This window comes from Acinonyx jubatus, chromosome D1 (assembly GCF_027475565.1).
Source record: "Acinonyx jubatus isolate Ajub_Pintada_27869175 chromosome D1, VMU_Ajub_asm_v1.0, whole genome shotgun sequence".
NCBI classification, from domain to species: Eukaryota; Metazoa; Chordata; class Mammalia; order Carnivora; family Felidae; genus Acinonyx; species Acinonyx jubatus.
In genome coordinates this window covers 59,749,085-59,760,679 of record NC_069390.1, presented here as the reverse complement: position 1 = coordinate 59,760,679, position 11,595 = coordinate 59,749,085, and the positions used below count along the sequence as shown (strand labels likewise).

General features: G+C 39.6%; 1 protein-coding gene across 2 annotated transcripts in view; it reads left to right on the top strand.

The window, feature by feature from the left end:
* The window catches only part of INTS4 (integrator complex subunit 4), a 116,427-nt gene that overhangs the window by 70,705 nt on the left and 34,127 nt on the right, over positions 1-11,595 (top strand). For both annotated transcript variants that reach the window (XM_015078868.3, XM_027039860.2), the window contains 3 exons: positions 242-447; positions 7,460-7,602; positions 10,427-10,542. In XM_015078868.3, the coding sequence (XP_014934354.1) occupies positions 242-447; positions 7,460-7,602; positions 10,427-10,542 (465 nt within the window). The remainder of the gene's footprint in view (positions 1-241; positions 448-7,459; positions 7,603-10,426; positions 10,543-11,595) is intronic.

Below are 11,595 nucleotides of genomic sequence, written 5' to 3'. Positions count from 1 at the left end.
CTTGATCACATGTCTCCAGAGTCAGGATCTAAACCTTAGTCCCTCTGACACCAAAGTCCTTGTTCTTAGGTCACCGTGAAGGTGGTAGCCAAATCTGTGGGCATGGAGGAGATCTTCCAGAGAGAGCTTGTCAAGTGAGAGGAGTAGAAAGCGAAAGACGAACCTGAACGAGAAAGAATCCTTGGACTCATCCCATGGCTCTTAACCTGATGTGCGGTTTTATTGGTCTCCTTTTCTGTAGAGGTCCGCATTGCTGCTGTGGAGGCTCTCTGCATGCTGGCCCAATCTTCACCCTCTTTTGCTGAGAAGTGCCTTGATTTCCTGGTCGACATGTTTAATGATGAAATTGAGGAAGTACGTCTGCAGTCCATACACACCATGAGAAAAATTTCTAACAATATCACCCTCCGAGAGGATCAGCTTGACACCGTCCTGGCTGTGTTAGAGGTGAGTCTTCAGTTTGTTACTCGTTTCTTCACCAGTAACTACTGAGTGCCACTTTTTTTTTTTAAACCAGGCATTGTGCTAGGTACTGGGGATGCAGTAGTGTGTGGGCAGCGCCATTCTGTCTTTTTAGTACCCAACTCTGCCAAGTGCAGAAGACTCGCTGTTAAACAGGAAACTAAAAGAAAGCTTAGAATGGCTGTGATGGGGAAAACACAGGGTTCCCCGAGGATACTGACAGGTTGTGACCTGAATTGTCTGAGGTAAGCTTGGGAGGTGGGGAAGGAGGAAGGACTGCTGTAGTGGACACTTGAAGGAGGAGTAGGACTTGGTGAGACCCTTTCTTAGGAAGGGATGACACCAGTGGTGGGGGTGGAAGGGCACCAGGGGAGCAGTGTCTACGGATCCAGAGGTAAGAGTGAGTATGATGCATGTGAGTAATTAAAAGGCATTCATTGTGAAGTAGCATAGAGCTGAAGTAATAGAAGCAGGGAGAGAAGTGGTTACAGATAATTAGGGCAGGGGCTAAATAATGAAGAATTCTTTTCAGCCTTTGATTTGATTTAGTTCTTCTAGTGAATCATACGATGTTAAAGCAGAAATGGATCTTAGGGAATAGACTCATTCAACCTTGGAGTTTTACAGAAAAGAAAGTAATTTGTGTGAGGTCACAGAGCTAATAAGTGGCTGTGCCAGAATAAGAACACAGATTAGCCTCCCAGGCTGTACAACTCTCTGTGGTTCTTGAATTATTTTTCTCAAGTATTGGGATTTTATTTGTGACTACCGAAGCTTTTCAAAATACTAATAAATGAGATTTGGTCTCTGGTTTCTTTTCTGGTTTCGTTCGGTTTGGTTTTGGTTTTTCAGATACTGTGAAAGGGGTAGCTATTGGATGTAGTCATTAGCACTTGTTACAGATTTCTGCTATCTACTTCAGAAAATGGATTGGGTGCTTTGATTTTGAAGTTTCCTATCAATTTTCTCAGTTGCTCAGCACTTCTGGTAAGCTCTTTCCTGAATTTTAAGTCTGTATCTGTAGTTTTTCATGTGCTTTTTTCCTCAGAAGACAAGCTAGCATTCTGTGCATTGTTCTCCGTGGGTGGGCCCTGCAGCCTAGCCCCGCCTTTCCTTTTTTGCATTCTTTTCCACCATTCCTCGTCTTGAACTTTATACTGGAGTCACTCCCCTAATCAGCATGCTTTTCCTCACCATTTTTCTTTCACTGTAAGTTTTCCCCCCTGCCACTTTTCTTTTCCTTTTTTAGCCACTTCTCACCTAGTAGACTCATGCGTATTCTCAGGATCTGCATCAGGCAGCATATTGCCTAACCAACCCACAGCAAGTGGGTTAAGTAGCACTCCTTTGTACTCCTATGTCACCCTGTGTTTAGCATAGATCAGGATGTTTTTTGATTATTTAATTCTTTATTTCACAAGACTGAGAACTTCTTAAGGGGGCAGGATCCTGGCTTCTTTCATTTTTTTATTTCTAGTGCGGTGCAGTGTCTGACACAAGTAGATGCTCAGGACATGTTTGCTAAATATCTGAGCTATGTTCCAAGCAATGTTTTGGTGTACAGAATTGTTCACAGGGCCAAGCATGCTTATGTATCTCTTATTACAGTTTTCACATTTTCACATTTTATCATTAATGGCAGGTATTATCTCACCTCCCTGATGACATCACAAGCTACTTTTTTTTTCATGTTTATTTTTATTTTTGAGAGAGAGAGAGAGAGATAGTGAGCACATGCCCATGCACAAGCTGGGGAGAGGCAGAGAGAGAGGGAGAGGGAGGATCAAAAGCTGGCTCTGCGATAACAGCAGCGAACCTGGTGCGGGGCCGAACTCAACAAACCGTGAGATCATGACCCGAGCCAAAGTCCGGTGCTCAACTGACTGAGCCATCCAGGCGTTCTGTGAGATTATGAGCTACTTAAAGAGAGTGACCATGTTGTACCCTTCATCGTGTTCCTTTCAGGGTTCAGTGTAGTAACATACACTTAGTGGATGCTTAGTAAACATGTCCTAGAACAGATCTGCACAGCTCAGCTGTATAACTAGGAATTTCTTAAGAAACACAGTCAAAATTATTTTCTTATTACTTTGAATATAGTTTTTCCAATTTATCAATATAGCTGCCTCCTATCAGTGGTGGTGATTTGTTCATATGGAAAGCATTGTGTCTAATGGTTAAGTTCACGGCATGTAGAACCAGACAGATTGGAATCAACCTGTCAGTCCTTGTCTTTGGTCTTTCCTTTTCACCTGGGTGTTTTTGTTTTTGTTGTTGTTTTGTGTTTATTAACCACCTATTATGTGGTAGGCACTGTGTTAAGGAGGATACAGTAGTGAGCAGGAACCATGGTGCTGCTCTCGTGGACCTTATAATTTAAGTATGAGGGAGGTAGACAGATACAACATAATGAAGGTATAGTAATAAGCTGAGTGAGGAGCTCATGACAGAAAGGAGTGAGGTCCCATGGGAGTATGTCATAGAAGCACTTGGTCTGTAGGGGCTAAGGGGGTGCAGCAAGCAGGGAAGGCTTCTGAAGCTGATCTCCGAAGAAGGAATTAGGCTCTCACATGGCAGGAAGAGTTGGGAGTGTGGGGTATAAGGCTATTCCAGGAAGAGGAGCAGCAAGTCTAGAAACTGTGGTAGGCAGAAGCATGGGCAGTGGAGGGACCAAAAGAGAGCTGGCTGTACAAAGAGCACTTTGTGTGTGGTATGAGATTAGGCCTGGAGGTGAGTGGGACCAGCTCTTGCAGAGCTTTGAAAGTCATATTAGGTGGGCTGTCCTGGGTAGCTCACCCACAAGCTCCGACTCTTGATCTCAGCTCAGGTCATGATCTCACGGGTTCCTGAGTTCAAGCCCCACATCGCTTGTCTGCACAGAGCCCGCTCAGGATGGTGTCTCTCCCTTTTTCTGCCCCTTCCCCACTTGCACTCTCTCTCTGTCTTTCTCTCAAAATAAATAAATAAACTTAAAAAAGAAAATCCTATTAAGAGAAGAACACCTGGAAGTTATTCAGGGTGTCCTACCAACTTTGTGACTTTGGACAAGTTATTTATTCTCTCTGGTCCTTGGTTTTCTCAAGTAAAAAGTGAGGATAATTCCACATATTCATTTGTTTCTTATGAGAATTGAAAGTGAATTCATGTAAAATGCTTGGCATGTTAGTAGTTCATAATATTGATAAAGTCATTCAGAAAATATTTCCTGATTTATTTTTTACGGAGTCTGGTTCTGTGCCAGGTTCTGAGGATGTGGAAGACAGTACTAGTTCTTACCTCTGAGTTGCTCACGGTTTTATAGAGAAGGCAGAAGTATAGATCAGTAATTACAAGATAGTATCAAAAGTAAGCTAAGGAATGACATTCTAGCCAGAGCGATAGCATATGGCCACAGATGAAGGCTGGGAAGGCTGAAATGGCACAGCATGGACAGGGATGTTGAGAAGTTCACGTGGCTCTGAGGGAGAAATGAGCAGAGAAGCGATTGTGAAGGACTTTGTATGCAGTGCTGGTGAGCCTGAGCTTTGCCCCACAAGTGTGAGGAAGCTAAACGAGGTTCCTAAATAGAGCAATGACATGGTCAGATGTGCTTATTAAGAAGCTGGTCCAGGTAACTCTGCGGAGTGAAAAATTGAGAGACCTGCAGGTTGAAGGAGGGTTTCTGGAGAATAAAGAAAGCATGTTTCCAACCCGACTTTGGAAGCGTCCTCTGATTGTTAGATTTTGCTATGTGGATACAGACATATCCTTGAAAGTTTTTAGTTTGATTTCTTTCACGTATTAAGTAAAACTTAATACTATAAAACTTACAGGAGAAAATATTTGTGACCTTGGATTAGACAAAGATTTCTTAGATATGACACCAAAACTTAACCTATAAGAGAAGTAACTAGATTAAATTGGACTTTATCAAAACTTAAAAGCTCTTCAGAAAGACACTTTTAAGTAATTATAGAAACAGCACAACAACGTAAACGTATTTAATGCTATAGAACTGTACACTTAAAATGTATGTTAACTAAAAATGGTAAATTTTATGTTGTGTTTATTTTACTACAATACAGAGAGATAATGGGATCAGATCAAACATATATAATGCCTTTAATATATACACTGTACAAAAAGGTGAGGGTGGACTTGGAAACAAACATCCATAGAGGGAAGGTGATGTGAAGGCAGAGAGAATGCCATCTATAAGCTAAGGAATGCCAAGGCTACTGGAAGCTGGAGAGGCCTGGCACAGTCTTCTTCATAGCCTCAGAAGGAACCAGCCCTGCTCATACCTTGATTCTGAACTTCAGGCCTCCAGAGCTAAGAGAGTAAATTTCTGTTTTTCTAAGCAAAAGGAAAAACTGGTTTTGAAAAAACATACCATAGACTGGCAGAAAATATTTGCAAGACACATCTGATAAAGAATATGTAAAGAATTCTCAAAATTCAATAGTAAACCATCCAGTTACAAAATTAGCAAAAGATTTGAACAATACTTAAGCAAAGAAAATAAATAGTGGCAAATAAGCACTGCATTAGTCATCTTTGGAAGATTCTTTATATAATAACAAGTAATGATAATAAATAATCAACTTATTTTGGAAACTGATAAATTAAGGAATCAAGCATTAATCCTTCCTTTTCCTGTACAAATTGAACTTCATGATAACCAGCTAGTTGATAAGGGAAGTTTCTCTTCATAGAAGTTTTCCATTAATAAATAAAGAAGAATGATAGGACTTGTACAGCAGTTTTACAACTTTAGTGAATTAGTAATCGAGGCAGTGATTACCAGTGGTTACTAACATCACAAAAGAGAAACAGGTGTCCTATCGTTCCTGAGGGAAGCACACCGTACCACCTGTGAAGTGGTCTTATAAGAAAAACATCAATCTGATCAAGCCTCTAAATCTAACTACCATCACAGGATATACAGGGAAATATTACTGGGCGGGAAATGTGAGGTATTTTACATATTAAAAGATGCTTAATGGCACACCTAGGTGACTCAGTCTTTCAGCTCAGGTCATGACCTCATTGCTCCTGAGTTCAAGCCCCGCCTTGGGCTCTGTGCTGACAGCTCAGAGCCTGGAGCCTGCTTCAGATTCTTTCTCCATCTCTCTGCCCCTCCCCTGCTGTGTTCTCCCTCTCTCTCTCTCTCTCTCTCTCTCTCTCTCTCTCTCATTTTCTTTGTTTTTCTCTTTCTCTCAAATATAAAATAAAAAAAATGTTAGAGAAAAAGATGCTTAAGGAGCATATTACCCAATTGTAACGTGTGGACCTTAGTTGTATCTCGTCTAGAATAAACAAACTTTTTAAGTCAGAGAAATTTGAATATTGGCTGGATATTTGATAATAAAGAATTATTAAATTTTTAGGCATGATGCTGGTTTTGTGATTTTTTTTTTTTAAGGTAAGGAATCAAGGCACCTGGGTGGCTCAGTCACGTGAGCATTGGACTCTTTTTTTTTTTTTTTTTTTTAATTCAGGTTAACATACAGTGCAGTATTGGTTTTAGGAGTAGAACCCATTGATTCATCACTTACCTGTAACACTCAGTGCTCATCCCAACGCGTGCCCTCATTAATGCCTATCACACATTTTGCCCATCCCCTACCACTGACCTCCCTTCCAGCAACCCTCAGTTTGTTCTCTGTATGTAAGTGTCTCTTATGGTTTGCCTCCCTCTCTGTTTTTATCTTATTCTTGATTTTGGCTCAGGTCATGATCCTGGGGTAGAGGAATCGACCCCCAAGTCAGACTCTGCACTGAGTGTGGAGACTGCTTAAGATTCTCTCTCTCCCCCTCCACCCCTCTCCCCAGCTCATATGTGCTCTCTCTCTCTCTCAAATAAAAAAAATAATAAAATAAGGAATCACTTAGAAAATATTTATGGAAATGTGTACAAATGAAATGATATGATTTCTCTGGCTTCAAACCAGTCTGATTGGGAAGAGTGGATAAAGGTATAAATGAAACAAGATTGGCTGTGAGTTAATTGTTGAAACTGAGGGATTTATTATGTCTATTTTTGTATACATTTCAAATTGTCTACGTTGAAAAGTTTTGAAGAACTGACAACAAATGATATGGAGACAGCCAAGAAGAACAGAACTGATATGTGTATGTTTCTTTTAGCATTAGGAAGTTGTTGGTGACCTTTTCCAATCATTTTAGTGAGGTGGAGCAGGTGTTGGGGATGGAAGAGGCCATTTCTCTAACACCGCCTTGTAGTACTCTGTTTTTATTTACTCTGCTCTAGCCACATGGGCTTCCCTGCTATTTTTCAAACATGCTTCCATTTCATGGTCTTTATGTTTGCTGCTCCCTTTCATTATCCTAGGTAAAATACCCCACCTATCTGAGTATTCTTACCTTGAACTTGCTTTATAGTTTCTCCAGAGTGCTTATCACTGTCTGACCTATATAGTTATTTATTTTTGTCTTTTCACTAGAATGAAGCTCCTGAAAGCAGAGATTTGATTTCAGTTGATGTTATGCCCCTAGCACTTGGTGTACATCATAGGTGCTTGATAAATGTTTAATAAGTGTTCAGTAAATGTTGAATTTGTATGAATGAATGAACCAATGAATGAATTCTTCAGATCTCAGTTAATTACCTCTTCTGTGAAGTCTTCTCAACTGCTAGTCCCTCCCCTCCCAGAAAGTTGAGAGACTCTGTATCCTGTAGTCCCATTGTAACTTGTACACTCTCCCATAATAAGCTAATCCACAGTGACTGCTTTTATTTTTTTAATTTTTTTTTAATTTTTTAAAATTTATTTTTGGGACAGAGAGAGACAGAGCATGAACGGGGGAGGGGCAGAGAGAGAGGGAGACACAGAATCGGAAACAGGCTCCAGGCTCCGAGCCATCAGCCCAGAGCCTGACGCGGGGCTCGAACTCACTGGCCGCGAGATCGTGACCTGGCTGAAGTCAGACGCTTAACCGACTGCGCCACCCAGGCGCCCCCAGTGACTGCTTTTAATATGATCTTTTTTTAAAGGATTCGTCCAGGGATATTCGAGAGGCTCTTCACGAACTTTTATGCTGTACTAATGTTTCAACCAAAGAAGGGATTCATCTTGCACTGGTGGAGCTGCTGAAAAATCTAACCAAGTACCCCACTGATAGAGACTCCATATGGAAGTAAGGACTTTTTGCTCATTTGTTCACTGAGTCCAATAATGTGGTAAATGCACAGTATTGACATTATTCAGTGGCTCATCATAGATTAAGGGTATGACTCTCAATTTTGCCTTCAATTTAGAAACCTGACTCAACTGGACACTCAGGAGTCTAATTCCTAAATTGAATATCACATTTTAGATTATTTGTTTGTCCATCCATCTGCCTAGCAGATAATATGTGCCTGCTACCATATACTTACTGTGTGCCAAGCCCTGTGGTAAGTATTAGAGGTACAGAGATGAGTTGATTAGGTTCCTTTTCTCCTATATAGTGTTAACCACTTCTTTGTCTCTTTTGCATTTTGTGTAGGATCACAGCCATAGTTACAGAGATTAGATGCAGGACTTGGCACTTTATCTACAAATGACAATCATTTTTTCCCTTGGTTACCTGTACCTTTACTGACTAGAGTCAAATTTACCATTGTTCATGAATTGCTGTTTGAAGAACTACTTGCATACGTTTATTATAAAATGTATGTTATTGTGCCCCACATATTTAAGTGAGCTTATGTGATGAGATCACTCTAGTGGTATAATTTATTGATTTTTCAGAAACATTTGTTACTAAAAATAGAAAAACTGGGTCAAATCAGGTACTTGTAGGATATATTAAAACTGAAAATACCAGGGGAATCTTCAAGGAACACTCAGTCATTTGGGGTGTGGGGGTTATAGTGGGGAAAAACACCTGTATCAGTATCTGTAGTTCTGTGGCAACACAGAACTTGCCTTAACATAAGATATGGGGTTATTACCAGAATATTTATATAAGACTGTCTTTATTGGGTGATTGTGGACAGAAAGCTCTTTCACCTTATAGTGATCCAAAAGATTTTGAAGTTACCTATTCATTATCATTTGAATTTTCATCTCTTTGCATGAATGGTGGCTTTACTTAGGAATATCAAAAAGAATGTGATAAAAGAGTAAAGGAATAGTCAAAGTGGCATTTTCTTTTTCTTTTTTTTTTAGTATATGTGCTGCCGAAGCAAGCACAAGAGTGGCATGTTTTTACGACATTTTTAAAGATAGATAAATGAAAGTTTTGAAGAAGGTAGTTTATTCTGTTTATATGACCCAGTCACTGTGTTAGGTGCCGTGGAGAGTTAAGAACAGATTCAACTTAGAGACCTAGCCTTCAAATAACAGGAGGGGCGAGAAGTAGGGAATATGTAGATGAGGAGGTGGATGAGACAGAAAAAATGTTACAAGTCAGAAATGAAGTCCAGTTTTAGAGAGGCCCAGGTGCTTGGGAGATCCGAATATAATAAGTAGGAAATCAAATAAAGGAGTGGTACCTGGAGGTCAAACTATAAAATTTACAATGTCCCCTAAAACAGAATGAGAAAAGGGTTGAGAGAGTTCAGAAAACTAGTGCAGTAAGTGCTTTTCACATACGAGGAAAAGTAGAACTGGGGAAACGTGTGCTTTCCTAAAAAGATCAAGTATTTGAAATGGGATACCTATCATACTCCATATATCCATGAATTTGTTCATGGTGTTTGTTTTTTCTCTATTGCCAGTCTACCTATTCTCCAGTCCCTGGTGAACTCCCATCTCCTTTGTGAAACCTTCTCTATCAATGGTGATGTCTTCTACCTTTGACAGGTAGAAAACAGAGTATCATTCATTTGGTAGTTCATTAACTTGTAGTACTTGTCATCTTTGCCCTAGCTGGATCATAAACTCCACAAGAATAGAAATAAGGATTTAATTTCTTTTTAATTCAGCACACCTTCTAAACCATAATAATAATAAAATGCCTAATTACCAGTACACATGTAGTTCTTTATAGCTTATAAAGGGTTTTCTTGTAGTCCTAATAGTTAACTAATAGCTGCTTAATAATAGCTAATTGAGTTCTTACTATGTGACCCTTTGCTAAGTACTTTTTATTTATTATCTCATTTAATCCTTACAGCAACTGTATGAGGCAATGATTTTTTAATCCCATTTTGTAGTAAGAAACTTATCTGCCCAAGGCCACACAGTTGTTAATTTTCACGTTTCAGGTCTCTTCTGATTTCAGAACTTCACCCAGGATATCAGTTAGAATGCTTTTGCATTTTTGTAATAGAAAATCTGATTAAAAGTGGCTTAAACAATAAGGTCTAATTTTTTGGCATGACAAGTCAGAAAGTTGGTTTCAGGATTGGTAATTCAGTTTAACAGGGTTAGTAATCTGGTTGATTTCTCTGCAGTTCCTTTGGCTTTCTTCTCATTAGTTGCAAGATGGCTGCCTCATAAGATAGTATCTTAAGGCAGAAAAGAAAAGGTATACCTTCTCACACATTTCTCTTTTTATTTGATTAGGAGAACATTCCTGAGAAGCTCCCCACTAGACTTTCCTTCTTGCTCTTTTGACCAGAAATGGGTTACCTTATTACCTGCAAAGCAGTCACTGGAAAATGGGAGTGGGATTGCCATGATGAGTTTGGACCAATTGTTGTTGAGCCCTTGCTTCTCTGAGCACCTACCTGATATCCGAGGAAAGACAGCGTTTTTTTTCTTGGCAAGGAAAATGGGGAAAATGGCTGTTGGTTGAATAACTAGCAGTAATTTATGTCATACTAGCCCTTTAATTTTCATAATAGGAATTTTTTTAGATGAATTAACTGAGTTTCCAGAATCATTGAATGACTTATCTGAGGTCACAGAGGTAGCAAAAGTAGATGTTTGAGAATTTGCAATTCTGAATCAGGTTTTCTGATTCCAGTCCCCGGTACTTTTTAAAGCATATATTAAGTTATTAAGGTGAGCTCTCATTTTGTTTGTTTCAGATGCTTGAAGTTTCTGGGAAGTCGACATCCAACCCTGGTGCTTCCCTTGGTGCCAGAGCTCCTGAGCACCCATCCGTTTTTTGACACAGCTGAACCAGACATGGATGATCCAGCCTGTATCCTCTGTGCTTAGGACAGACTCTGCTGATTTAGTGGGGGTGTTTTGGCATCTTTTTCTGCAATGTAGCTGGGGGTGGGGGTCCAAGTTTAATTTTTTTCATTTCTTTTAGTTAAGAGTATATCCTGAGGGAGCCTGGTAGTTATTATTCTTAGCTTTCATTCATGTTTTCACAGTAATTCACATTTGCTATTTACTACTGCTACTACTATAATAATAATAATAACAATTATTATTATTGTTCTTTATTTTTTTTTTTACCATTTCTTGAGCCCCTGCTATATTCCATACACCGTTTCATGCCTTATACATTTACTACTGATCTTCCAAATACCCCTGGGAGAAGGTATTATTCCCGGTTTACAGATGAGGAGACTGAGGGTTAGAGAGTCTAAATAACTCTCCAAGCAGCAAATGTGGGATTCAAAGACGTCTTTGTTTTTAAAACCTATGAGCTTTCCCCTTGTGTTACTCGGAGTTTAACTTTATCTGCAGCCTGAGGAGGGGATGTGTTGAGCTAGACTGCAGGATTGCTTTGCCTCTGATACAAGTTCAGTGGGTTTGTGATAACCAGGGAAAGCATATCCTGCAGTTGTTTTCCAGTAATGGGAATACATTTACATCGGTGCATCCACACTCTCTGAGGGTTCTTTTCTTTCTATAGCAGATTCTTGGTGAGGTTTGGGAGGTATTAATGGAGATAAAGATCAGCCAAGTAAGTGCTTTTGTAAGTTGACGGTGTGTTCTCTCTTAATTCTGTATGTTTATTTTCACAGTGTGTTTGGATACATTTTAAACAATCTGTTTAATTGATGTACTAACCATGCCTGACTTTGTGTTACCACTGAGAAAGGCACATCCCAGACCTTACCTGTAAATGTGTGATACTATAGCTGTTTGAAATTCAGCTCATTAGAGGGGCCTTGGGCTATGTGTTATTACAAATTACACATGATGTATTGAAGTGCTCTGAAATCTGAAGGCCCTTTTACACTGAAAAAAAAAACAGTAAACATTTTTGGAAACCTGTTATGTTAAGATATTTTTCTGC